This window comes from Apiospora aurea, assembly GCF_038362705.1.
Source record: "Apiospora aurea strain CBS 24483 chromosome Unknown utg000008l_segment0_segment0, whole genome shotgun sequence".
Classification (NCBI taxonomy): domain Eukaryota; kingdom Fungi; phylum Ascomycota; class Sordariomycetes; order Amphisphaeriales; family Apiosporaceae; genus Apiospora; species Apiospora aurea.
Window position 1 is genome coordinate 4,702,117 of NW_027117395.1, and position 26,225 is coordinate 4,728,341.

Below are 26,225 nucleotides of genomic sequence, written 5' to 3' on the forward strand. Positions count from 1 at the left end.
ATTCTGGCATTGTCCACGAGCTGTTCAGCCACCCCAATTTTGGCACCGAAGCCTGAGGTATGCCTGCAGTTGATTTCTATTGGATGGTGAGCCCATGCAGCAGCAGTGTTCATGTTTCTCCGTTAGGCTTGACAGCCTGGTCGCCTTTTCTTGCGTGAGCATGTCTCCAATTCTGAGATTGTTTCTTTCACTTGCATCTGCCATTTTATCGCCTTACAATCGACAACGCGCTGGGGACGGTCGCCATGGACTCCACAGATTTCGGTATAGGATTGAACGAAGTATACTCGCCTGATGCGGGCAACGCGCCCGTGGCAATGTGAGTGACCCGACGGTCAGCCCCGAAGCTTGCTCGGTCCTAGCGGAGGAAGTCCCAGGTACTGATCGATACCTGAATATAGCATTTGCTTCGTCCATGGGCTATTTGGTGGCCCTTGGAAGAACATTCGCATCGAAAAAGCGCACTCCCCGAGGCGAAGACGGGCGATCGAAGTATGTGTTCTGGCCACGCGATCTGCTACCGAGAAGAGTGGACAATGCTCGCATCATCAGTTTCGGCTTCGATGCCGATGTCGAGATGTTCATGGGCGCGGCCAGCCTCAACACGATACATCAACACTCTAGGAACCTGCTGAATACCATGTGCGACCAACTGGGTTCCCAACTACCCATCGTTTTCGTTGCCCATAGCCTGGGTGGTGTCATTGTCAAAGATGTAAGCTCGAAATCTCAGGTCTCAAATTTCAAGCTGAAAGCTGTATGGGCTTGACTAACCCTCTAGGTTAGGCCTTAAATCAATCTGCAGGGGCCACGACCGACAATACTCGGCAGCAGCTACTGGAAAGGACCCGCGGTGTCATATTCCTCGGCACGCCGCATCGAGGATCGTCATCAGCCTCTTACGGCCGCACAGCGTTTCGCCTATCGCAACTCTTCGCATTTCAAAGCGCCAACATCAAGCTCATCACCGCCCTCGAGCAAAACTCCGAGACACTCGACCGCATCTCCACCGAATTCAACGAATCGCTTGCTAAGAATGAAAGGATCAGACTCTGGTCATACTCGGAAGAGCGACAAGTAAGATTCGGCCTTGTCGGAATGCACATTGTGCCCCCCGACTCAGCCAGGATCGGACATAACCGCGAGAGTTGGGGGAGCATATCGGGAGACCACAGGCATATTGCGAAGTACTCGGACAGTCGCGACGATGGTTTCGCCAAAGTTAGTTCCGTGTTGAAACAATGGGTTTGATGCCATATCCAAATCAGCAATGGGTTAGTACCATTCAAGCCATAGTTCAAATGTCAGGTATTTAACTCGAAACATGCAGAGGCCATCCGCCAGGTGCCAGGATACGAAGGTGGTTCCCACCTTTCACTTTTTCAGTAACGACCACTAACATAATTGCAGAATGCCTTTCCAGCCTAGACGACCCTGTTGCGCGTGTCCGAATACACGGGGTCGAGCGTATATCACAATCCAATCGCGGCAGTCTTGAATGGCTTTACACAGATACTGTCCCGTTTATTGACTGGCTGAAAGACGATTACACACGCTATGATCCCATCTTCTGGGTCACAGGGAAACCTGGGTCAGGAAAGTCCACTTTGATGCGGTTCGCTATGGAAGACCATAGAACCGTAGAGGCAATTCCTAGGTCCGACGGAACCCCAATGGCCTACTTCTTTCATCTTCGCGGGAAGTCTGTGGTCCAGAAGAGCCTGGCAGGGATGCTAAAAGAGCTTCTGTATCAGACACTTCGGCAGTTCCCAACCTTCTATCCCCTGATCAGCCAAATATGCGACAGGGTTCAGAGACCAGAAGGCAAATTCGAATGGGACGTTGCCAGCTTATCGGAGTGTTTCTTGAAGATTCCGGAACTCACTCTTGGGCCTGATTGCCGAGCTCGAGTAATATATTTCGTCGATGCTCTGGACGAGAATGAGGAGCAACATGAGAACGAACAGTTGTTGAAACTCATCCAAGAGTTGTGAGATACTTACTACGAGCGCATGAAGGACCCTAAGCATCACAGACACACGACCACACATGATATGCCGATACTCAAGATATGCCTGGCAAGCAGACCTTGGCCAGTTTTCAAATCAGTATTGGGAAATCGAGAGCAGGTACCGTCATTTGCAATCCACCACTACACAGAAGAGGATATCAAAGCCTATGCCCGCTTACTCCTTTCTGCGCCGCTCGATGGTTCTCAGTCTTGGGACCCCTACTACCGGGACGTCCTTGAGCTGTCGATGGACATCAGTCGAAGGGCCAAAGGTGTCTTTGTCTGGGTTCGAGTAGTTGTTGATAGTTGCCGACCACATATTACGAACGGCACACCTATCGCGGCACTCAAGAAGCAGATCACGGGGTATCCCAAGGAATTGAAGGACTTGTACAACTATACAGTCACACGAATCGACAAGGCCTACCACAAAGAAGCCGAGGTAATATTCAAAACGTTTCTGAGCAGCCGCACAGCATTGTCGCTCGAGCAGCTCTACCTGGTAACTTAGCGCCGTGTGGGGGCTCCCCCGGCTGGTGACTGGCAATTGTCCTCTATCACCTCTTCTTGGCTCGCCAGCCGTACTGGTGGGATCATGGAGGAGATCAGGAGCATGGACAACAATTCGATGAAGACATCCGTACAGTTCATTCATCAAACAGCGCAAGAGTATGTTAGCAACGGTGCCAAAGGCCTCGAGTCCTCTCCGGAACTCGCGTCTCTCGAAGCCAGCGTATGTGGTTCATACTTTCTGCTCTTGGCTTGCAGCGGTGAGCCTCCAGACCCACGACTAGAACGAATATCCCAGAGTTTGTTCAAATACCTTCGAGACTGTGAAGCATACATGGACGCCAACACCGGTCATCGTGAGACGCTATTTCGACTGTTGGATCCGAGCATGCAAAGGGTTCTGCATTCAAAAGTGCGACGCAACCAAAATATAGAGTTCATGCGAATGTATCTCGAAGAGGATATCAGAGCACGTCTATCCAATTTGGTATTCGAGCTTGGAGGTGGCTCTCAAAGATTGACTGGGCTTTTCCCAAAATCGGCTAACCCAGTTCCTCATTCACCACCCAAGGCAAGGATATACCGAGACCCATTTTAGGAAGCCTGGTGGACAGGAAGCGATAAGTCGATTTAAAAAGGCCGTTTGTGTCGTTCTTCAGCTCAACATGAGTCGCAATCATTTCGCTGGGCTCCTCATGATAACACAGAACATCTACTACTTTAACCTTGGGAACAAGGTTCCAACCGAAGGTGTATTCGAGATCATCGCAGCTGTCGGCCCCCGGTGTGCCAGTGAAAGAACGGATCGCCCACGAATGCTCCGCTGTTTTCTTCAAGATGGCGACAACCAGTTTAAGGAAGATGTGACCAGTTGGCACAGGTCAATTCCGCAGTCGCTCATCATCAGCCCCGACCCACACGTTCAAATGGTCTTCCCTCGGGAATCAACCGTACCTCGTACACTATCAACCTTTGGTTATTGGAGCCCCGGCATGTCCCTTATTGTTGGAATATCCAGCTCAGGGGCAACAACCAGTACGGTTTAGGGGGATTACGTGCGCCGTACGCACGGACCATCTATTTCACCGTATAAAGGGGATCTCACGATCCCCTTTCTACTTAGATAGAGTATATATTATAAAAGATTTAAAATATACTATATTATATATCGTTAACTATTATACGTACGTATAAAAGCTATTTAATATTAATTAGTGGTTATATAAGGTAATTATAAATTAATAAGAATAAAAAGACGGTTTCCCGACCGAAGCCCACATTTCGGTAACCGTACTAAGCAATTTAAAAAAATCCCGTAACCGGGACTTCGGAAAAAAAAACGTAACGGCTTTTACCGTACGAAACCCGGACCCTTTTTTCGTTAACGCTTATATAGTTTAAAAAAAACGGTCCGAGATTATACAGTAATCTATTACGTTATATACTATTTTATACCCCGATAATTATCGTATAATTAAATAAAATAATATAATAACCGATAATATCCTCCGCTACTATAAAACGATATTTCGCTTTAAACTTAGACCCTAACCGGTTTACATATAAAAAAATTATATAAATTACGGGCACGTACGCCCGAGAATCCCGAGCCGCCGTAAATATCGATTAATAAAACGCGGAACCGAATCCCTTTAATATTACCGAATCGAAAAAGAATAAGAATATATATATAATATATTTCGTACGATCTTTTTACGATTATTACGAATTTAAAATATAAAGTATTATAACGTGGTTTACTATTACGCGACGTATATTACTTAGCGACGCACTTTTTTACTTCTCGACCCTTTTATATAAATTAATTTAACTATAACGCTTAAAATTAATTAAAATTACTCGCTATCCGATTCCTCGCTTAATTTTATATCTTTTTACATGTTCGCGTATTGTAACCTATCTCGCCGTAAATATTACAGCGTTTTTTACCGGTCGCCCTTCGCTTCGACGAACCCCTATTTTTATTTTTATTAAGCACTAAACGCTTTTTTTTTACTTTTTCGTTTTATAGTTATTAAAATTCTTTAATAATAAAGGCTCTTTTAAACTAAACTCGCGATTTTTTAACTCTTCGACGCTTAAAAAGTACTAAATTAATTTCCTTTAGTATATATATTTTATTACGTATAAAGGTTATTTTATAAGCTATTTTAATTATACCCTTCGTTACTTAGTCTACCGCATTTAAAATCGGCGTCGGAGAGTTTCTTTAATAGGTAAACACCCTTTTTTAATATAAATAAAGTGCTTAGTTATTTATTAGGGGTTGAACGGCGTTTAAAGGTCGTAAGTATTAGCCGTCCCTAAACGAAATAGGTTAAATATAGGCGTCCGGAGACGCATATTTAGTTTATTAATTACCTCGTTAAAATTATAAGGTATTAAATTAAATACGCTAAATTTAAATTTAATATTAATTTCCGTAAAAACAGTAAAATACGCGGCTTTAAAAGCGATAAAAAACTCGAGCTTAATAATATAGTTTATAAAAGCCTTAATAAATAACTCGATTTTTTCGAATAAACACGCTTTAAAAACGAATAAAATATTATATCGAAAAATTAAAATAAGTACGATAAATAAAGAGGTATACTAATAATAATAATATCGTTATCCTAATAATATACTTCGAATTCGGCCGAAATATAGCTTTCGTGGCCGTCGAGAATTAAAAGGCGGTAACGATTTTTCGTTTACGATCTAATATATTTATTAAAATACTTAATCCAGTTTAAGCTTATTTCATTATTAGTTTAATTATTAAAAATCGGCTTAATTATTTAATCGCCCGGTAAATCGGTTTCGCAGGACTAGTTCGCGAGGTAATATTAACCTTAAATAATTAAAAACGGCGGAATATATTAGCCTTATAAATTAATATATTTAATCGCCGTTATTTATTCTTAATTATTAAACTAAACCGATTTCGCTTTTTTACGCCGCTTAGCGCGTATTATAACGAGTATTAACCCGATTATACTTATTATAAAGCCGGTTTTATCGAAATTCTAAATATTTTCGTCGATAATCCCGTATTTCGCTTTTATATTTACGATTAACGTAAACCAGGCAGAAATAACTTTAAAATTTTCGTAAAAAGCTTTTTAATAATCGTATCGACGATTTATTTTAATTTTTAAATCCGGGTTACAATTAATAAAGCGCTTAACTTAATATTTACCGACGTAGTCGCCGCCGCGTAACGCGGTAAAAAAATTAGCAATATTTTTTATATTAACGAGATTAAGAGGTATCCTTCGAATATTTAAATTAATTATATATTTACGAAGTACGTCTTTTTTAATTAGATTTATTTTACGTCGTTTTAGTCGAATTTCGCGTTTTAAAGTTCGGCCGTAAATTCGATAACGTAAAGTTAATTCGGGTATATTATAAGCTTTTATTACTGCTTTTTAGTTTATTTAATTCGGTCCGTTTCATATCGTTTAAATTATTAAAACTATCCGATCTTTTTAGGATTAATTAAGTATTATAGTTATAAAGGTATTACGCGTTAAAGTTTAATTATATTAGAATTAAATTAAGGTGCGTTACCAAGTGATATACGTCGCGTAGTGGTAAACCACGTTACTCGAAAAGTAAATCTTTTTTAACTTTAAAAAATAAACCGAACTATACTTTAAATTAATAAATCGAAGGTATATAAAAAAATATCTTTTATATATCGAAACTCACGGGATAACGACCTTAACGAGTAAAACGATAACCGAATAATTCGCACGCCTTATAAATTAATACCGTACGAAAAAAGACCTCTTATAATAATTAATAATATTTTTAACATTAAAAGTATAATAAACGCTAGCCGTATAAAGCCCCAGGGAATATTTAATTATACCGGTTAAAAACGAGTTAATAAACCGTACGAAATAATAAATAAACGCCCTTTAATTTATACCGGTAACGGACCCCGGATTACCCGGAATTTATATTAATTAATTTATATATACCTACCCGGCTTTTAATCGCGACGTTATACTTAACTTATTCGCATAAACCTCGACACTCCCGCACGAAATAATATATAATATCCTACCGATATACTTAATACAAAACGAAATAACCGAAAATTACAAGGTTATCGCCTTTTAAAAAGTATACCGAAAAAATAAATATATAAAATGCAACCCCCTCTAGTTAACCCCCCCTCACTAACCCCTCTTAATTTTAAATGATTTTAAAGCCCTTAAGTAATAATAATAGTATATAAAGGGGTTAAATTTTACTCGTCTCCTAATTAAAATAGATTAATCTCTTCCTCTTTTTTTCCTTTTTTTACCACTATTAATATAATTAAAAAAGCATGCATTACGTAAGCGGTCTAGGCCGTGCTAGCCGGCGGAAGTATTAACCGTGCGGCTAAAGATTACAACGTTAACAGGGGCACCCTTTATAACCGAATTAAGGAAAACCTTAGTAAAAAGAGAAGTATAAAGCTTTATAGTTATTTACCCCTGCTAAAGAGACCTTTTTAACTAAATAAGCCCTTTTCTAAGCCAGCTTAGGCTACGCACTAACGTACCGGCTATTTCGTATATACGCTTAACGTATTCTTTTATAAAAAAAGATTAATCACCTCATCGGCAAACGATAGGTGTACCGTTTTTTAAAACGTTATCCGGCCCTTAAGACTATACGTGTTAAAGCGATAAATTTCCGGCGTCTTATATATATATTAAACGGGGCTGTACGAGGGTTTTTTAATCAGTTTAACACTACTATTATTAATAATATACCCCCTCGATTTAAATTTAACGCCGATAAAGTAAAAACTGCGATAACGATAAAAGAAAGTATTATAATGATCGGATTTGCCGCCTATAAATCGTTAATACGTAATAATGCCGCTAACCGCGAGTGAATAACTGTCTTAAAGTATATTAATACTTTCGGAGAGTTTCTACCTCTTTTAATTATTTTTAAAGGCTAATCGGTATAGTAGTAGTAATTCTTTTAGGATAACGATAAAGTTAATTACCCTTATAAAGGCTAAGCTTTTAAAGCTTCCCTTTAAAAGGTAAACTTTTAACCTTATTGCTTTAAAATAGCTGAAAAAAATATTCATCCCTTTTACTTAACTTAATAACCTCGAGTAATAGAGGTTATTAATTTTAAACGGCTACGGTAATTATATTAACGAAGACTTTATATTAGCGGCTTTAAAGGCTAAGGTTTAACTCCTTTATTTACTATTATATAATAACTATATTCTCTAGCCTTTAAATATTAATTATTTTAAGGTGTTAAAAAAAAGTTTTAAAAGGAGCTCGATTTAACGTGCGCTATTACTAATAATAATTACGTTAAGAAGGGAAACTTCCTTCGCGCTTAGGATAAAGCTTAAAAAGTTACCTTTACTTTTAATATTATTATTAATAATTAATTAATATTAAGGCTTTAGCCGATTAATATAAATAAACCGATAAATAGTAAACTTAAAAAGGCTACTATACTTTAAGCTATTAACGACGTTAATAAAGCTAAGGATGCACACCGGCCTATTTAAAAGGGGCTAAGGCAAGTAGTAACACCTAGGACTAGCCGGCAGGTTAAAAATTTAACGATAGCGGTGTTTAGTAAAGAGGTGACATACTCTAATGCCACTAAGAGGCAACTGTGAACGAAGCTCGGCAAGAGTGTTAATAATTTAACGGCCCGGATCGGCCGGTTAAAGTAGGAAAAAGCCGGTTTAAAGGCAGATCTAGAGAAAACAAAAGTTTAAAAAAAAAGAAAGGTTAACGAGGACCCTAATAAAGGCTTTATTTACATATTAAATATTAGGGAGGTTTAAAAGGATGTTCGAGAAAGTCGGCCAAAGAAAAGGCCGAAAAGGGGCGCCGGTGAAATAGTGGAAATTAATGCAAATCGAGTTAATAGTAAGGGTGACTCTATTATAGTGCACACGAGCCGAAACAGACCTTAAAATGCAGTATGTGTTACTTAATTAACTTATTTATTAATGTTATTATTGATTTTTATATTTATTTTAAGGGGGTCAGTGAAGGGGGGGGGCAGCTAGTAGGGGTTATATCTTACCGGCCGATTATATAATATCTTTACGAATAAAGCACGGATATTTATTAATTAATACCGCCGATATAGCTTTTCTAAAGAGAATTACTATATACTCTTTTAAAACGTACTTGCCGACCGTGCGAAGTAATATTATTTTTATTATATCGAACCCGAAAAGAAATAAAACGAAATATATTACTTTTTAAATAACTATTTTAATACGAAAATAAACTATAACTAATACTATATAAATTAAACGGGAATAATTTTCGTACGAATAAAAAAGGAAACCCCGGAAAAAATATAACACGAAATTTTAAATATACTCTTAAATAAACTTTAGCTCGCATAACGAACCCTCGGTAAAGACTTTTAAGGAAAAATCTAACTCCGGACCTCTATTATACGAGTATACCGTAAAATCTTTAAATTAAAACCGGCCTTTATCTATTAAAAATTAACGTGTGAAGGATTATTCTTAAATCTTTAAGCGTTTATAATTACCGCCCTTAATTAAAAAAGGGTAATAAAATACTTAATAAATATCCCGTATAATAATTTATTACCGGAAATATTTTTTATCGATTAATAGTATAATCGTACGGGAATTATATAGTAACCGTATAGTAATTAATAATTATATAACCGAAAACCGCCTTAAAATAATCGAAATTAACGTATAATAATTATATATTACCCGAAAGTACCGTACGGCGCATTAAAGTATAATACACGGCCTAATTAATTAAAAATATAACGTAGTTTATTATTACGCGACGTATATTATTTAGCGACGCATTTTAATTTAATTCTAATATAATTAAACTTTAACGTATAATACCTTTATAATTATAATGCTTAATTAATCTTAAGAAAATCGGATAGTTTTAGCAATTTAAGCGACACGAAACGAATCGAATTAAATAAGCTAAAAAGTAGCAGTAAAAGTTTATAATATATTCAAATTAATTTTACGCTATCGAATTTACGGCTAAACTTTAAAACGCGAAATCCGACCGAAACGATATAAAATAAATTTAACTAAAAAAGAGATACTTTATAAATATATAATTAATCTAAATATTCGAGGGATATTTCCCGATTCCGCTAATATAAAAAATATAGCTAATTACTTTACCGCGTCGCGCGGCGGCGACCGCGTCGGTAAGTACTAGGTTAGGCGTTTTATTAACCGTAACCCGGATTTAAAAATTAAAATAAATCGTTAGTATAATTATTAGAGGGCTTTTTACGAAGATTTTAAAATTATTTCTACTTAGTTTACGCTAATCGCGAATATAAAAACGAAATACGGGATTATTAATAAAAATATTTAGAATTTCAACGAAACCGGCTTTATAATAAGTATAATCGGGTTAACACTCGTCGTAATACGTTTCGAACGGCGTAAAAAGGCGAAGTCAATTTAATTTAATAATCGGGAATAGGTAACGGCGATTAAATATATTAATTCGTAGGGCTAATATATTCCGCCGTTTTTAATCGTTTAAAACTAATATTACTTTACGAACTAGTCCCGCGAAACCGATTTACCGGGCGACTAGGTAATTAAGCCGACTTTTAATAGTTAAACTAATAACGAAATAAGCTTAAATTAAATTAAACACTTCGATAAATATATTAAATCGTAAATAAAAAATCGTTACCGCCTCTTAATTCTCGACGGCTATAGAAGCTATATTTCGGCCGAATTTAAAATATATTGCTAAGATAACGATATTATTATTATTAATATACCTCTTTATTTATCGCACTTACTTTAACCTCTTAATATAGTACTTTATTCACTTTTAAAACGTATTTATTTAAAAGAAATCGAGCTATTTATTAAGGCTTTTATAAACTATATTATTAAGCTCGAATTCTTTATCGCCTTTAAAGCCGCGCATTTTATTGTTTTTACGGAAATTAACATTAAATCTAGATTTAACGTATTTAGTTTAATACTTTATAATCCTAACGAGGTAATTAATAAACTAAATATACGTCTCCGGACGCCTATATTTAACCTATCTCGTTTAAGGACGGCTAATACCTACGACCTTTAAACGCCGTTTAACCCTTAACAAATAACTAAGCACTTTATTTATATTAAAAAGAGGGTGTTTACCTATTAAGGAAGCTTTTCGACGCCGATTTTAAATGCGGTAAATTAAATAGTGAAGGGTATAATTAAAATAGCTTATAAAATAACCTTTATACGTAATAATATATATATATTAAAGGAAACTAATTTAGTATTTTTTAAGCGTCGAAGAGCTAAAAAATCGCGAGTTTAGCTTAAAAGAGCCTTTATTATTAAAGAATTTTAATAACTATAGGACGAAAAGGTAAAAAGAAAGCGTTTAACGCCCGATAAAAGTGAAAATAGGGGTTCGTCGAAACGGAGGGCGACCGGTAAAAGGCGCTGTGGTATTTACGGCGAAATAAGTTATAATACGCGAATATATAAAAAGGATATAGAATTAAATAAAGAATTAAATAGCGAATAATTTTAATTAATTTTAAGCGTTATAGTTAAATTAATTTATATAAAAAGGTCGAGAAGTAAAAAAGGTGCGTCGCTAAGTAATATACGTCGCGTAGTAGTAAACCACGTTAACGATATTCTATAGTCCGAAGGTAATAACGTATAAACCGGATAAGGTATTATTTATATTAGCTATCGCGCGAAAAGAGAAGTTATATAAAAGGGAGTAAATAATTAAAGTAAATAGTTTAAGGCTTAATTTCGCATAAGCAGTTATAATAATAAAAGTAAATAGTTAAAGGAGAAAAACTTTTTTATACGAAGGATTAAGGAATTAAGCCTCCCTTTATACCGATAAAGGGGAGTGCGAATTAATAGATTTATTAATTTAAATTTCGAATATTTTAAATCGGGATAAATAAAGGGGGACCAGTTATTAATTCGCATAAGGGAGAATCTTTCTTATTAGCTAAATATTAATTAAATATCGGACGAAATACTAGGTATTATATATAGTATTAGTGACTATAATCCTTTTAAATTAATTATATTACTAGGAGTAAACAAAACAGGTACGGCGCTACCCGTACCGAAGGAAGGAACGTAAAAGATTAAATAATTTAATATACCCGTACGATTTACGGGAAGGTACGGAAAAGGGGTATATTCTTTTTAAAAAGAAAAGTTACTAGTGTTGAAATATCCAGCTTAGGGGCAATAACTAATACAGTTTAAAGGGATCACGTGCGCCGTGCGCACGGACTATCTATTTTACCGTATAAAAGGGATCTCACAATCCCCTCTCTACTTAAATAGAGTATACATTATAGAGGACCTGAAATATACTATATTGTGTATCGCCAACCACCGTACGTACGTATAAAGGCCATTTAACACTTATAGAAGTTTTAGTATCTGCTAAGCCTACATAAAGTGTCTCTGAAGACAGCAAAATTCGGAACTTGGCAGACATTGCACTCTCATCTCTGAATACTAACAAGAAGTATTACCTGTCCACTCAAGATGTCACATATGATCGTGGGGAAATCGACTCGTACCGACGCATATTAGTTACTGTTTCATTGATCATTTACTGCGCAAGAACCAAGCGCGAGTGGGTGAGACTTTTGAGCCAGCATGGCATCACTACGGGTTCGACCAAGTTTGACCTGTATGACCAGATTGCTCTTAATATCGCCCTCGGTGCTGGACACCAACCCAAAAGGTGCACTGTCGACATACTCAGCGCTGTTGCGTATCCGTCTGTAGTTTTACTGACGCTCGGGCTGGGTGGAAGTACGATGCTGGAAAATTTCAATATGATGTACTTGCCGCCAGTGGAAGGCTAGATGCATGGATACAAGAGATAAGAAAATGTCTTGTATTAGAGCCACAGGCGGATTCGGTATGATGGGACACCATAATTATGTATATTTTTGGGGATAACCTGCCGAATCTGATAATCTCGTTGATTCTGGGCTGACTTGGGGGGATACCTAACAACATACACACTAGTGATTTTAGGAGTTGTGTTATAATGTGAGCAAACCAGCCTGTAGAGGGCAGAGTATACACATGATACTCACGCCCAAAGCCGATACAGGCAGACTTGGCCTAACGTCGTTCGTATTGTGCCATGGAAAATACCGAGTTATACAGTCTGTGATTGGCTGCATATGCCCACCCCTGCCTCGCATTTGCCCCACGAAAGGGGGTCCCTTCTCCACCGCCAAGGAGTCAGATCTCGATAGCTGGACACCATCACGACGAAAAGATCCCTCCCACCCGACCCAAGTCCACGCACAATCCTCCTACTCGAGCTACCCGCGCCTCTTACCGTCGAGAATCCAGCAAAAAGCGCCTGTCCGCCAATAACGTTCGTTACCGGTCTCAGCTCAAGCGCCCGATGCCACGGAGAGGGTTCGAGAAGGCCCGGACGGGCTGCATCACATGCAAGTCAGTGGATCCCGTCCAAACCTCGCTTGCCAAGTGACATGCGACCCGTCTTAGTTAACCAGTCTAGTTTGCCACACTTACAGGACCCGGAAAGTGAAGTGCGACGAAGCCAAGCCGCATTGCCTGAGATGCGTGAAGCGCGGTCGCGCTTGCGCCGGCTACGAGGAGCCACCGCCCGGCTCGATCTCGTGGATGCGCCTGCTGCGGGTCCGCCCGTCGACTGTGCCGACTGACGGGCGCACCAATAGCATGGAGATGCGCGCCCTCGACTACTTCCGGTGCGTCGTGGCGCCCGCGCTCTCGGGCCCGATGTACACGTACTTCTGGACCAACCCCGTCCTGCAGCTGTCCGTGCAGGACGTGCCCGCACAGCAAGCCATTCTGGCCATCAGCTTGCTCTACGAGAAGTTTGATCCAGCGCGGAATCATGGCTCTGATCCGGTGAAACAGGAGCTCGCAGCCCTGAGTTTTTACAACAAGGCTCTGAAGCAGGCTGCCACGTCCGCGGACCTTGACGTCGCCCTCGCCCTCTTTCTCGCCGTCCTCTTCGCCTGCGTCGAATGCTTGCGGGGTAACGACGTCGTGGCCATACAGCACTGCCGCCACGGCGTCCAACTACTGCAGTCTTGCAAAGACCCTCCTCCGGAGATACCGCCCATCATACGGCATCTCTCCATCTTCCCGTTCTGTTTTGGCGCAACTTTCTTGGATTTCCCCATGCTACCATGGGCCCAGGGCCTACCCGACAAGCCATTCGGAAACATCTTTGAGGCGGGACAGTTGATGGACAGCCTCTTGTCCCGCACCCTTCGCATGGTCCGCATTACTGATCCGTACAACTTTAGCCTCCCTAGCGCACCATTATCCCCCACCAATTATGTCTCGTCTTTGCACGTGGTCCTTCGAGACCTAGACGCGTGGTTCCACGGGCTGCAAGAACTCAGGAGGAGGACGGACTGTGAAGGGCCATCATCATCACGGGGCGGTCCGCATGAATCCATTTATCGGACCGTCGAGATGCGCTGGCTGGTGACCAAGATCTGGGCCATGACGGCGCTGAGCCAGGACGAGTTGCCCTTCGAGGCGCATTACGACAAGTTTGCGCGCATCGTCCAGCTCGGCCGAGAAGAGCTGGCCTACCGCGAGTCCACCGGCAGCACGGATAGCTCGAGCGTCTTCACGTTCGACATGGGCCTGTCCCCGCTGCTGCATTTCACCGCCCTCAAGTGCCAAGTCCTGCCGCTGCGCCTGGAGGCGATGTATCTGATGGAGAAGCTCGCGAGCCCGCGGGAGACCCTGTGGGACGCCGACGTGATGCGCGCCATCAACCGGCGGGCCATCGAGCTGGAGCACGACGTTCGGCTGCCCCTGGAACTGCAGGGCCATTGGCAGGGATGGCTCGACCTGCCCGACACATCACTGGTAGAGGACGAGCTGGTTGGGGCTGGCCAACTTGAAGGCCCCTTATGGGATATGCAAATGCCAACGATGCCGCTCGCGCAACTTTTGTGTCGGAGTGGTTGCGTGTAAATTGATATCCATTTCTTGAAGGTCAATCCTTGCGGAATGATACGACAGTTGGGAAGAATGCTAGAAGCCATCGCAAAGGTACGTGGGAATGCATATCTGAATACGTAGCAAGGAGACATACAATCAATTATTGTAATGGTCGTCGGTCAAGTCGTACGTGTCAGCAATTCGCAATGTGTACTGGTGGCTATCCACGCCGTGGCATCGCCTACTGAGGGTGGTTGTTGATGGTTGAGATGCGAGCCCAGGCTGCAGTGCATGCGCTGCAGCTGGCTTTTAGCGAGCGGGGTCTACCTAGGCCAGATGTAGACCGCTGCACTGCAACTCAGTGCAAGCTAGCGACGGCAAACATACATGCACTTAAGGCGACTACCATCGTCTTACCTTTTGAATTCAACAGAAGACGCTGTCGACCGTCTCTGTACTAACGTCTGACAATGTCAATACTCAACCAAATCCATCAAGCACATGAAAGATGGCCAAGGAGCTCGAGTCGCTGCCTGCTGATGTCCTCATCCTTATCCTAACCGCAGTCACGTCGCTCGACGATCTCTGCCCCCTCATTCGCGCGTCACCCACTGTCTATCAGCTCTTCTCGCAGAAGAAAGCATCCATCCTCCTCAAGGTATGCGCCCATCAGCTGGGACCCTCCATTCGCGATGCCATGGTCCTGGTGCATACCGAGCTGCACTCATTCACTCCTTACCCCCTCGAGGTTTACCGCGATCGCGTCGACGAGACAATCGCGGGATGGAGGCGCCGCCTCTTGGCGGGGAAGGAGCAATGGCTGGATGGCAGCGTCTCTGCAGAGGAAGCGGTGCAACTCGCCCGTGTCTGCAGAACCGCCCAGTTCTTCGTGGATTCGTACGCGCGGGAACGTTTCGCGGATTTCGAACGCAACAAGAAAGACACATGCCGGGAAAATAGGCAGCAGGAGGCAGCGAGATACGGCACGGGCACCTGGAGTCTGAGTGCAACCGAGCGCCAACACCTGTCTCAAGCCTTCGTCCGCCGCCAGGCCATCCTGAACCTGTCCTGCGTCGTCCCTGGACAACCGCCGCCGCCGCCGCCTCGGTACGACAACGAGTACCTTCCCCGCCGCGTGCTCGGCCTCTTTGAGTCCTGGGAGCTAGAGCAGATTGCGCAAGCCGACCTCTTCGCCTACGCGCTGTGCACCGCCTTGACGGACTACGAGAACACGCTCGAAGGCCTAGCGCTTTTGTCCGGGCAGGCGGCCGAGGCTGTCGAGGGTGGTGGAGACGCCTTGGTGCAGAATCGGCTCCTGCGTTCGGACCGAGACTGGTACCTTAGCGAATGCTACCCGCAGCTCTCGAAGCTGCGACGAAAGCTGACCGACGCCGCCGCCGTGGACCCGGAACTCTTCGAACGACTGACCCAATGGAAACGCACCAAAAAGTCATTGGAACACGGCGACGCATACAGCTTCCTGCACGCGGGCAACCGGTATTATCATCCCACCACCGAGAGCCAGACTGCCCAAATCGCCTCCCTCCTCCTTCCCCCTCCCCAACCCTCGCTCCCGTGCAACTCGGCCTCCGAGTCGCCCATAGAACCTCCCTTTGGATGGACGGACGCCATGGCGGCTACTGTCGACGACCCGTACTATGTAGGAGGAGACCGGTGGGGCGACAGCTTGTTTCTCGTCAGCCCGGCCGACGGTGCTCCCCGCTCCTACTCGTCTTGGCAACTGTTCAAGGCGAACGTCAAGGAGTGGCGATGGGGCGGCTTCGTCTTTTGGGACGCGGACCGCGTCAAGGCGTTGCGGGCTAGGGGTCGGTGGAATCGCTTCAACGAGGCTGGCTGGCTGGCGGCTCCGTATCGGCCACTCCCGGTTCGAGAGTGCAGAAACAGTAGTACCTAGTCTGCAATGAACCGAGCAGATGGCAATGAAGAAGCTTTGCCTGTGAGCTGGACTTACCCCCAAAACATCTCTTCGACTTTCGGAAGATAGTGTGGCTCTGGCAATGCCACATTTCGACCCCGTTATTGAAGCTATATGAGCCTCCACAAGCAGGTAATCTTTCACATACGACCATATCCTGCTGAATACTAGGGATCCCGTCCGCTCTCCCATATATAAGCAGCAGAGAGCCGAATTAGTACTAGGGTCGGTGACGACCTGGGAATCCTCGGTGTTGTATGTCTTTTGCTTTTTGTCGGACCTCGTGTGTTTTTTTTGTTTTTTTTCGCCTGGGTGGTGGCTTCGGGGAAAGACTGCATCAAACCGGGTACTTAGAACAACCACCTGGAAAGATGTGAAACTCGCATCCCGCGCTTCACGCGCGAACCGTGAGACGCTCCCGTCTGTACAGGGCGACGACAGCTGCATGCACCTGGTGGCGGGACCCGTCCGTCCAGAAGAATGGGGGGTTCCGCTCGCGAGGTCGGCGAAGGCCGGTTGGCCACCAACGTGGGCTCGGCAAAACCCGATCAATCCCATTGATGTGGGCGGAACCGACTTATTCCAGCGAGCGGCCCGCTGTGGCGAAAATACGATGCGTCTTTTTTGGGGCTGTCCGACTGTCGGCCAGATGACGACGTCGCCGACGGTGCTGGTAAGCCAGACCAGACCCCCTTAGTCAGATAGACTGCGAAAGACTCCGTGATAGATCGTTCTGGTCATTGATACCACGCAGATCTGCACACGCGTACGCTATATGACATAGAGCAACTCCGCAGACCAGCTGGTGTACCCATAGAAGCCGTAGATCGGCTTGGTAACCATAACCATAAGCCCTGATAGTACATAGGCCAGTGACAAGATTCTGTCATGGATATGAGCGCTGAATAGGGGTGAGGGAATCCCAACAGAGCAGCGCCTCGTAAGCAGGAACGGTGTATGTCCACCGTCATCGAGTAATCATATTCAAACGCCTTATATCACTTGCATGATGGACCATATAGATAGAGAAATAGCTATATTTTCATTCATGTATCTAGCTAGGCTTGCCGACTCCACTTCGACAAAATATCAAGCCCCCCGGAGGCTGACGTAGAGCACCAGAAGTCCCTCTTTCGAGTTGAATAGAGGGTGCCAACATCCAAGCCCTCATTGGAGGCTCAGTGGAATCAAGGCTCGCGAGCCCATGAACCATACATACTCACACAGAAGATGGAACCATTCCACCTACATCGCTTTTATCTACCACCGTCACACAATGTGACTAAACGACCCGAGAGCTACCGCTCGGTTTTGAAGCCACGCTTTTGTGTACCGAAAAAACAATAATATTGAACAACATGTAAGAAAGCAGTAAAAGGAAATGCTGTAGTAGTAAGCGAACTGGTTTAGGTGGCCAGGGATGACTTCTTTCAGCCATGCCGTCCATTCTTCGTATTGTGGTGTGTGATGGAAGTCGCAGGGTTTCCATCCAACTCGACGCATTGAGTTGATGTTGTTAGTGGACATGTTCTCTAGATGTGCAGCAGCTCGACATCGGGAATGCTGCGTTGCCGTTTGTGGCCGAGGTGTTGCTCCGAAGCAGCCTTCCGTTTCTGGGCAGTAGAAGACAAGGGGCTTTCGGAGACACTGGACTTCTTCTTGTGTTTGCGAAGCGGGGAAATCGGAATGTTGGTGTCGGTAAGTCGACCGTCCTTAATGCCACGAAGGGTGCCTTCGAAGTAAGGGCTCGAAAAGGCCAGGGACTCGCGGGTGGCTTTGCCATTGCGAATAAGTTGCGAGTTGGCCTGGTCTCGCCGGAAGGCGCCGACGATGTTGGAGTTGTTCTCGAAGTGGCTGAGAAGAGACGTGACGTCGTTGTTGGCAGTGGTTGGGCGTTGGGGTGAGAAAATATCCTCCGACTCGTCGACCGCGTTGACATCTTCCTCATCCGATGAGCCATCTCCAAGGTCCACGAAGTCATCGACGTTCAACTTTGACTCCTCCTCATCCTCATCTAGTTCGTCATCGGAACTCTCCTCATCCTCGTCCTCTACAGCAGTGTTGTCGTTGGTATGTGGGAAGAAAGCCTCCATGGGACCAACAGGCTGGGTATTCATGAAATCGCCAAACGTGTTCGACGAAAACATGGCACCCATCATCAGGTTACCCGAGTTGCTGAGCAAGGGCGAGGATTGTGAGATTGGTTCATAGAAGGGGAAGTTGAATTGTTCAGGAGACAAGTCAAGGCGGCGTAGTCTCTGGGGGTGAAAATCATCAACTTGCCAGTCCTGGGATTGACAACTGCCACCGGCTTCTTCCCGGAACTCTCCAGGTTGAACCGACCAACACGGGGTTGGCCACGACGGGGCTTGATTAGGGTGATAGCATCCGAGTCCGAGACCTCCTCTGGTTGGTCCCGGTGATGGATCTTACGGCGAGGGGGTCGCTCAGGAGGAGCCTCGTCTTCGGTAGTGTCGCCGTCGCCTAGTAGGGATTATTAGCTTGAAACTCGAGTACGGCAGTTTGGTTCTGCCACTCACTCTGGTAGCCATCGAGGGAGTTATCGTCCTCGAAGAACTTTTCAGGAGACGCAACGGGGGTAGAAACTCCGGTGGAAGGCTCATGACCTGTACCGGGGGTTGCGACAGGGGTGCTGTCGTCCTCAAAGAAGAAGTCAAGATCACCATCAGTGAAGGTGCTCATGACATCCACGCCAACGTCGTGTGGTCCATGGATATCCCAGAAACCCCCAGAATTGGACGAGTCGTCGGGGTCATCCTGCTCGATTTCTCGGCGGAAGGACGGGTCCAATGTGCTTTGGTCCACAAAAATGTCGGGGAAGAAGCCAACCCCGTCATCAGTGTCGGTTGTGTCCCCGTCGGAATCAGGGACGTCGAAGCGGACCCTTCTTTCTACCGTCGTGTCAGATATACTGCCGTTGTTCTTGGTGGCGGGTACCTCTGCCGCGGCATCCTGATTGCTATCGGACATGAAGCCTTCCCAACTGGCGCTCTCGTCTGAGTTGTCGTCATCGTCGTCGTCGTCTTCTTCTTCTTCTTCGGGCTCATCTTCGTCGTCACCTTCGTCGTCGGATTCGGACTCAATCGGCCGAGGGGAGCTGTGGGTGGTATTGCGCCACTCGTTGACTAGAATTTGCTCCTCCTCGGCCGCCACTACATCGTCCTCGTCCTCATCTTCGGAGTCAGTAATGGCGTCCACACCCGAGTAGCCGCCCTCCTCGTCGGAGAGGTCGAGCGACGAGGAAGAGTCGGAACCTCGACGCTTCTTGGACGCCTTGACGGGTGTGGTAGGGCCTTCGGCCGAGCGTTTCTCGACATCGGGCTGTGTGTGGCGCAACCGTGTATGCGCCGCGATGTGGAATGTGGGTTATGCAGGGGTCGACAAGGATCTTGGGGCTCGACGATCTCCCAATGGGGACAAACGGCGGTGAAGCCAAAAAAAGTTCTTCGATCTGACGCAATGAAACCGAATTGAGATGCAAGTGGTTCCGAAGATTGGCAAAATATGTCTAAAGCTACCCTTTGCGTCTGCAGGGCAATACTTGGGTGGTTTATGGTGTCGGAGTTAATCAATGGGCAAGAGGATAGGATGATATTCGCCAGGCTGTGTCGGGACCAATCGAAATATCAGGTTTCGTCAATCTAATTTTTCTTCTTCTTCTTTTCCTTTCTCAAGTGCAAGCCTTGAAAAGGGCCTGGAGCAAAGATGTTTCTGGTTGGGTCAGACTTCCTCAATGGCCCGTCTGGTGGCAGAAGGGGCCAGTACAGTGGGAAATCTGTAGGAACTATCGTCGAGGTCGGATCTGGAGTTGAAATATCTCGGTGAACTGCTGGACTACGGGACGCACCCAACGAGGGGTGGGACGTCCCGCAGTGGGCGTTTACAGCTCAGCGACGGCCGAAGGCATGGTTTCTCGACGTAGTTGTTCTGGTGTGACTGGATCCGGGTGGATGGGGTAGGGCGACTTCGTTGTCTGTGGTTTGGTGGTTTTGGTTTGATTCCGTGAGGAAGGGAAGAAGAGAAGGGAAAACGCATTCACTTAAGGCTGTCCCCAGGGATAAAACGTAGGCCACCGAGGACGAGCCTGGCAAGCCCAAAACTTTTTTTTTCCTTCGCATGGTGGGGTCATGTCGTCTGATTGGCCCACTTTGGGAACCTCGACTTTGGAGAAGGCGGAAGTCTGGAAGTACCTTAAACCACCACCTGCAGAGGCCACCACCTTCACACGGTACTTACAGCGACCCTCTCCACCCTCCACTAACGGCATTGAATTCGACGTACGTCTGGCTTGAATTGGCGAGTTTGGCCCCGTGGGCGACGAAACGCCTATTCGCTGCTTCCTTTTCTCCCACCTCTGCCGCATGGAAACTGCATTCCTGAGACTTGGAGATTTTGCCAAAATTGGAGGCATGCGTCACCGCTACTTGCACCTACAGTAAAACCGAGACTCAACTCCGGCTTCCAATGGTCTTGGTCTTGGTCTTCGTCTTTGGGCGCAAACCGACTCTGACGCCAGCCCGTTCCGACGATGCCGTTATCGTCGTGTTATCAACTACGACACGAATCCTGTTGAAATTGTCTACAACCCCTCAGGCCTACTGTTTGGTCTGGTCCTGCTGCTAATGCAGCTAAACGCAGCAGTCTTGTTCATCTGGTCTCTAGCTTGCGTGGCTATTTGTTTAGACACACTTGTGTTTGATCTGAGGTGTGTAGTACAGCAATTATTCCCCGTTGTACCAGCCGTGCAAAAAGTAAGGGAGAAGAAAAAACGAACCATGCGCCATGCGGTGGTACCTAATCCAGCATTGAGACGTTTCCCTCCTCTCCAGTGTGCAGACAAACGATTCTGGCCCCCCACCAGGAGTCCTCAGCGTCAACCTGCCATCGTGCCACTTTGACGAAGAGTCATACATGACTGTATTTGTACTATCGTGCGCTTCGGACGGGTGACACCAATTTCCGCTTCACGAGCCCGGGTTATGGGTCAAAATGAATACGTCTACATACATGGAGGTTGAGTCTCACCACTGAAGGCGAATGATAGGAGGCTGACCTCAGCTCCAGCTCTCCAATCTCTCTTCGACCTTCAACATGATATGACCTGCATGTACATATTCCCAACCTCCAATATCCATGCCCGCCTTATTGGATTCACGCCAATCTGGTTGACGCAAGAGGGTGCATATGTAGTCCAAAGCCGAATTCCTCTCATCCCCACATCCTCTTTTTTTTTCGTTCCCTGAGCAGAAAAAAAAAAAGAGTAGATCCCCACACTCGCACCCAGACCACCTGAGCTTTTTGGGTGTCCGACAAACTTCAGCAGAAAGGTATCTGAACTCATTCCGTCCTCAGTTCCGTCACCCAGGTAACCTTTCCCCTTCCATGTACCACTCACTACAACCTAGAATAGACTTGATATGCCCCGTCAAAGATCCCCATAATCTCGTGGTCGGTTTCTCCTTCTGGCCCGTGTCGCCTTGCTCCGGCTTCCTGTTTGGTACATGCCCGAGCGCGAAGACACCGATGAAGAAATAGGGGCTCGTCATAAGTGATCCGCCGGACGGCAGGGGCATCCTGAGCCCCTCCGACCCCTCATACCCGCTCTGGCTGTTAGCCTCGACTTACGCCATACGGTACAAAAATAAGAAAAAAGTTGTCGGGCCAGCCAGACGCGATTCCACAATTCAATCGAGATATTTCCAGGCCTATCCCTGGAGTCGGGGCGCGGTGTCGACGGCCTCGTCTTGCAGACGCGCTGTCTCCAAATGCCTTCCCCATAATAACAAGCTCCTACTCTCGCTTGGTGTTAGGTATCTGCCCCGAGGGCAGCCAGTCATACCACTTGACGTGTGCTGCAGTCATACTCCTACCTGCATCAAATGCAACGTACGCAGTCAGCAAATAGCTCGCAGACTCATGAATCTATGTATCTACCTAGATATGTACCAACAGTCACTAACACAAGAGCTACCAGGGAATAGACGTGCAATAATTGGCGACGCGGCAGACAGCGAGAGAGAATTCGAAGGTACTGAATGTTGCTTAGGGAGAGGATGGTTGCCGCCCTGCTTTCTGAAGCACTAGAGCCAACCAAGGCCAACGAGACAGCGCATCGTGAAACCGGCGCAATTCGAAGGTTCAGTGATCTCTTTGACTCACTTTCAACATCATTTCGGTTCAATCAACGGGGCCAGGCCCGATTGGCTTCCCACCGAAGCTCCACCCGGAAGCCCAATTAACTTTTTGCAGTCTTCTCAAGGGCCATGCAGCTAGCAGTCTAGCTGCCGACGAACGACAAGAAACGAGCTGGAAAACTGCCTAGGTACGGTAGCTTGCGGAGGAAAACGGCATTCAATAAAAAGGTCGGCGTTGCCATGTGAAATGATCTGTCATCACTCAAGAGAAGATACTTGAGCAGATTCTTTTTGTCATTTTCCAGCGGCTGGGATTCGGTCCCTGCTAGGATCAGCAGCAGGTTGGGATGCCACATGAAGTGCGACGGCAGCGTCTGTGCAGGTGCACCTTCCTTGCTTTCGCTTTCGGGTGCTTATCTTATCGCGGTTGCCGTCCCGACCGGTCGCGAAGTCAATAACGCTAAGCGGATAAGAGTAAATGCATCAATTAATTTATTATGCTGCCCAAGACGCGTCTTGAGCAGTCAATGGCTTGCATAAGTTCCCGAACCCGCGGCATGCCCATTCCTCTGCTTTGGCTTCGAGTCTGCATTTGCCTTCTTGAACCTGATTACCCCCTCTCCTTAATAAACGCCACTTGAGCCTTTGCATGTAACAGTTCCCAACAACAACTTCACATTGCTCTCCATCCATCATGATGGAACCGCCGCAGAAGCCCGGTGCGAACCTATTCCAGGTCTATCTACGTTTACGCCCTACGCCAGCAAGTCAAGCCAATGCCGATAGGTTTCTTGCGGTAGAAGAGCCCGAGGAGGATGAAGCTCCTTCGCAAATCACGCTGAACCCGCCCAATGATCGAAGGCGTGCTGTCGAAAAGTTCGCCTTCACAAGAGTGTTTGAGGATGATGCCACCCAGTTGGACCTGTTCCAAGGCACCCGAGTACTGCCCTTGCTAGAGGGAGTGCTCGCGCCTCATGGCAGTGAAGGCACAGATGGTTTGTTAGCTACCTTGGGTACCACAGGCTCAGGAAAGGTTTGCTTGTCCCGATTGCCCACGCTGCTGGATGCCGAGCTCACAATGTAGTAGACACACACCATGCTGGGATCTCGCTCCCAGCGCGGATTGACCCAACTAGCTCTTGATGTCATCTTCCGATCTGTCGAATCCAACATCCTTGATTGCTCCAAGAACACGAACCTCGAGGCCAGCATCCAAGCGTCCGACCCGTCCGAAGCGACCTTCTTTTCCGCCCCGGCCTTCCTCGAGGCTGTTTACAACGACTTTGCGAGCTCACGCACGGGATCCAGAGCTGGAACACCCATGACTGTACGAGGATCCCCCAACAAAGATTTCGTTCGCACTTCTCTTCAACACCTGTGCCCCCAATTGCCGGGCATGTTTCCTGAAAGCCCCAACAGCATGCGGCTCGTTCGTCATGAAGATGACCTGTCGCGTGTCACCGCTCTGGACACGCCTCCTAGGAAGTTGCCAGGAGGATCGACCAAGGGCCTTGATGCCAGAGCAAATGCCAATTCAGGCAAGCCAAAGTTGGCCACTGCTTCTCCCAAGAAGCACTACATGTCGCTCACTTCGGCAGCCGAGTCAAAGAAGAATGTTGCTAACACTCCAGTAAAGTCCGACTTCCCACCGCCCTCCACGCCGAGACCAAAGATGCAACGACCCAGCACATTTCCTCAAATACCCAACATTGACTCAATTCGGGCTTCATGCGATCCTTCGGCCGAGTATGCCATCCTCATATCGATGTATGAGGTATACAATGACCGTATCTTCGATCTTTTGACACCGCCTATCAAGTCCAATGCTACAAAGGAGTACCGGCGTCGTCCTCTTCTCTTCAAGTCAACGGAGCAATCCCCTGACAGGAAGGTGGTGGCTGGGCTTCGCAAGGTCATCTGCGGAAATCTCACGGAAGCACTGATGGTACTCGAGGCTGGCCTACACGAGAGACGGGTGGCAGGCACCGGGAGCAACAGTGTCTCCTCGCGTAGCCACGGTTTCTTCTGCGTCGAGGTGAAGAAGCGGCGTATTGGCCGGAGCGATAAAGCTTGGGGCGGCAGTACGCTGAGCATTGTTGACCTGGCGGGTAGCGAACGTGCCAGGGATGCAAAGACCCAGGGCGCCACACTCGCCGAAGCTGGCAAGATCAACGAAAGTTTGATGTATCTTGGCCAATGCCTCCAGATGCAGAGTGATATGGGTAATACAAGCAAAGTGAGTGTCTTCTCGTCTTCGTGGCCATTGAACATCATTACTGACACATCTATCGTAGCCAAACGTGGTGCCTTTCCGCCAATGCAAATTGACGGAGCTCCTGTTCTCAAACTCATTCCCATCTCCATCCTTCACCCAGTCGGCGTCTATACATCGCCGTAACCCCCAGAAGGGAGTTATGATTGTGACAGCCGACCCTATCGCGGATTTCAATGCCACTTCGCAAATCTTACGCTACAGTGCTCTGGCCCGAACGGTAACTGTCCCACGAGTACCATCTGTCAACCAGCCCATCCTGCAACCGAGCACCTCAAGCACTATTTCAAGTACACTTTCCTATCCTACCTTGCCATATCCGCAACCCAGCCCCACCAGCAGCAGTTCTCTCACGTCACCTTCGATGCAGCATCACAGGCCATTCTTTCACCAGCCCTCCCCACCGAACAGAATGTTTAGCCCGCAGGCGGACAACGAACAACGCGGGACCATGGAAAATGCGGCGCTGGAAATTGCCCGCATGGCCGAGATGATTGACCAGCTCAATGCGGAGCTGAGCCATGAGCAAGATGCCCGCATCGCTGCAGAGGCCCACTTGTTGTCCATGGAAGAACGATTCCAGGATCTGGAACAGGAGATCCGCGAGGAGTGCTATACCGACTTTGAAAGAAGACTGGCTCTGGAAATGAACCGGTGGAAAGCAACTCTCAGCAATGAGCTGGAGCGGGGCGAGGAGCATTGGGACCGCAAGATTGAAGTGCTTGCACGTGGTGTAGGTGTCCTGAATGTGGGCGAAGATGAGGAGAACGAGGGCGAGGATGACAAGGAGAATGTCCTTGTGGAAAACCTTGAGCAGGAGAACGAGCGGCTGCGGAGAGAGCTGGCGGTGCTGAAGAGGGAGTTGGGCTCGCGGACGCCCAGCAGGCGAGCTCCGTTGCAGGAGCGAGGCGAGGCGATGGTGGCTGTGAAGTCGGAGATGGCGGGCCTCGGCAGCCGGATGGAGGCGCTGCGGGTGACCAGCTCGGGCTCTGGTCGGAGCATCCTGAGCGACGGGACGATGAATTCGATCAACTCGATCGTGAACGATTCGGACTCGAGCAGCGTGCGGAGCAAGAAGTCGCGGGTGGCGACGAACGGCAGCCCTACCAAAAAGGTGCGGAAACTGCAGGCGAAGAAGTGGGAACCGATCGCCGATGATGATATCTGATTGATGAGGCTTATGAACAACCCGGCGATAGACGACCGGACGGACTACTGTGTAATGTGTGTACTGTACGTTGAGATTGGGACGTGTGTTGGAGTATTTAACAACGCGCAGGCATTGAAAGGCTGTGGTTGGATTCGAGGATACCCCTATACGTATACGTATTCTATTTTTC

At 46.2% G+C, this 26,225-nt stretch overlaps 5 protein-coding genes across 5 annotated transcripts; 4 read left to right on the forward strand and 1 right to left on the reverse strand.

Moving 5' to 3' along the window:
- Positions 1 to 340: 340 nt before the first annotated feature.
- On the forward strand, positions 341 to 3,567 carry PG986_012921 (uncharacterized protein; the record flags this gene model as incomplete). Its single annotated transcript, XM_066849143.1, has 7 exons — positions 341 to 715; positions 787 to 1,221; positions 1,269 to 1,308; positions 1,411 to 1,990; positions 2,036 to 2,453; positions 2,523 to 3,008; positions 3,073 to 3,567. Coding segments are annotated over 7 exons (2,829 nt in total), but the record flags the coding sequence as incomplete, so codon positions are not given.
- Positions 3,568 to 12,975: 9,408 nt separating this feature from the next.
- Positions 12,976 to 14,555, forward strand: PG986_012922 (C6 zinc finger domain-containing protein; the record flags this gene model as incomplete). Its single annotated transcript, XM_066849144.1, has 2 exons — positions 12,976 to 13,025; positions 13,109 to 14,555. The coding sequence occupies 2 exons, from the start codon at positions 12,976 to 12,978 to the stop codon at positions 14,553 to 14,555; spliced, it is 1,497 nt and encodes a 498-aa protein (XP_066695840.1).
- Positions 14,556 to 15,030: 475 nt separating this feature from the next.
- Positions 15,031 to 16,437, forward strand: PG986_012923 (uncharacterized protein; the record flags this gene model as incomplete). The annotated part of the gene is made up of 1 exon (XM_066849145.1): positions 15,031 to 16,437. The coding sequence occupies one exon, from the start codon at positions 15,031 to 15,033 to the stop codon at positions 16,435 to 16,437; it is 1,407 nt and encodes a 468-aa protein (XP_066695841.1).
- A 1,553-nt stretch (positions 16,438 to 17,990) lies between these two features.
- On the reverse strand, positions 17,991 to 20,386 carry PG986_012924 (uncharacterized protein; the record flags this gene model as incomplete). The annotated part of the gene is given in 5 exon segments (XM_066849146.1): positions 17,991 to 18,746; positions 18,758 to 18,942; positions 18,999 to 19,800; positions 20,206 to 20,281; positions 20,364 to 20,386. The coding sequence occupies 5 exon segments, from the start codon at positions 20,384 to 20,386 to the stop codon at positions 17,991 to 17,993; spliced, it is 1,842 nt and encodes a 613-aa protein (XP_066695842.1).
- A 2,921-nt stretch (positions 20,387 to 23,307) lies between these two features.
- Positions 23,308 to 26,053, forward strand: PG986_012925 (kinesin family protein; the record flags this gene model as incomplete). The annotated part of the gene is made up of 3 exons (XM_066849147.1): positions 23,308 to 23,646; positions 23,701 to 24,849; positions 24,908 to 26,053. The coding sequence occupies 3 exons, from the start codon at positions 23,308 to 23,310 to the stop codon at positions 26,051 to 26,053; spliced, it is 2,634 nt and encodes an 877-aa protein (XP_066695843.1).
- Between the last annotated feature and the right edge of the window lie 172 nt (positions 26,054 to 26,225).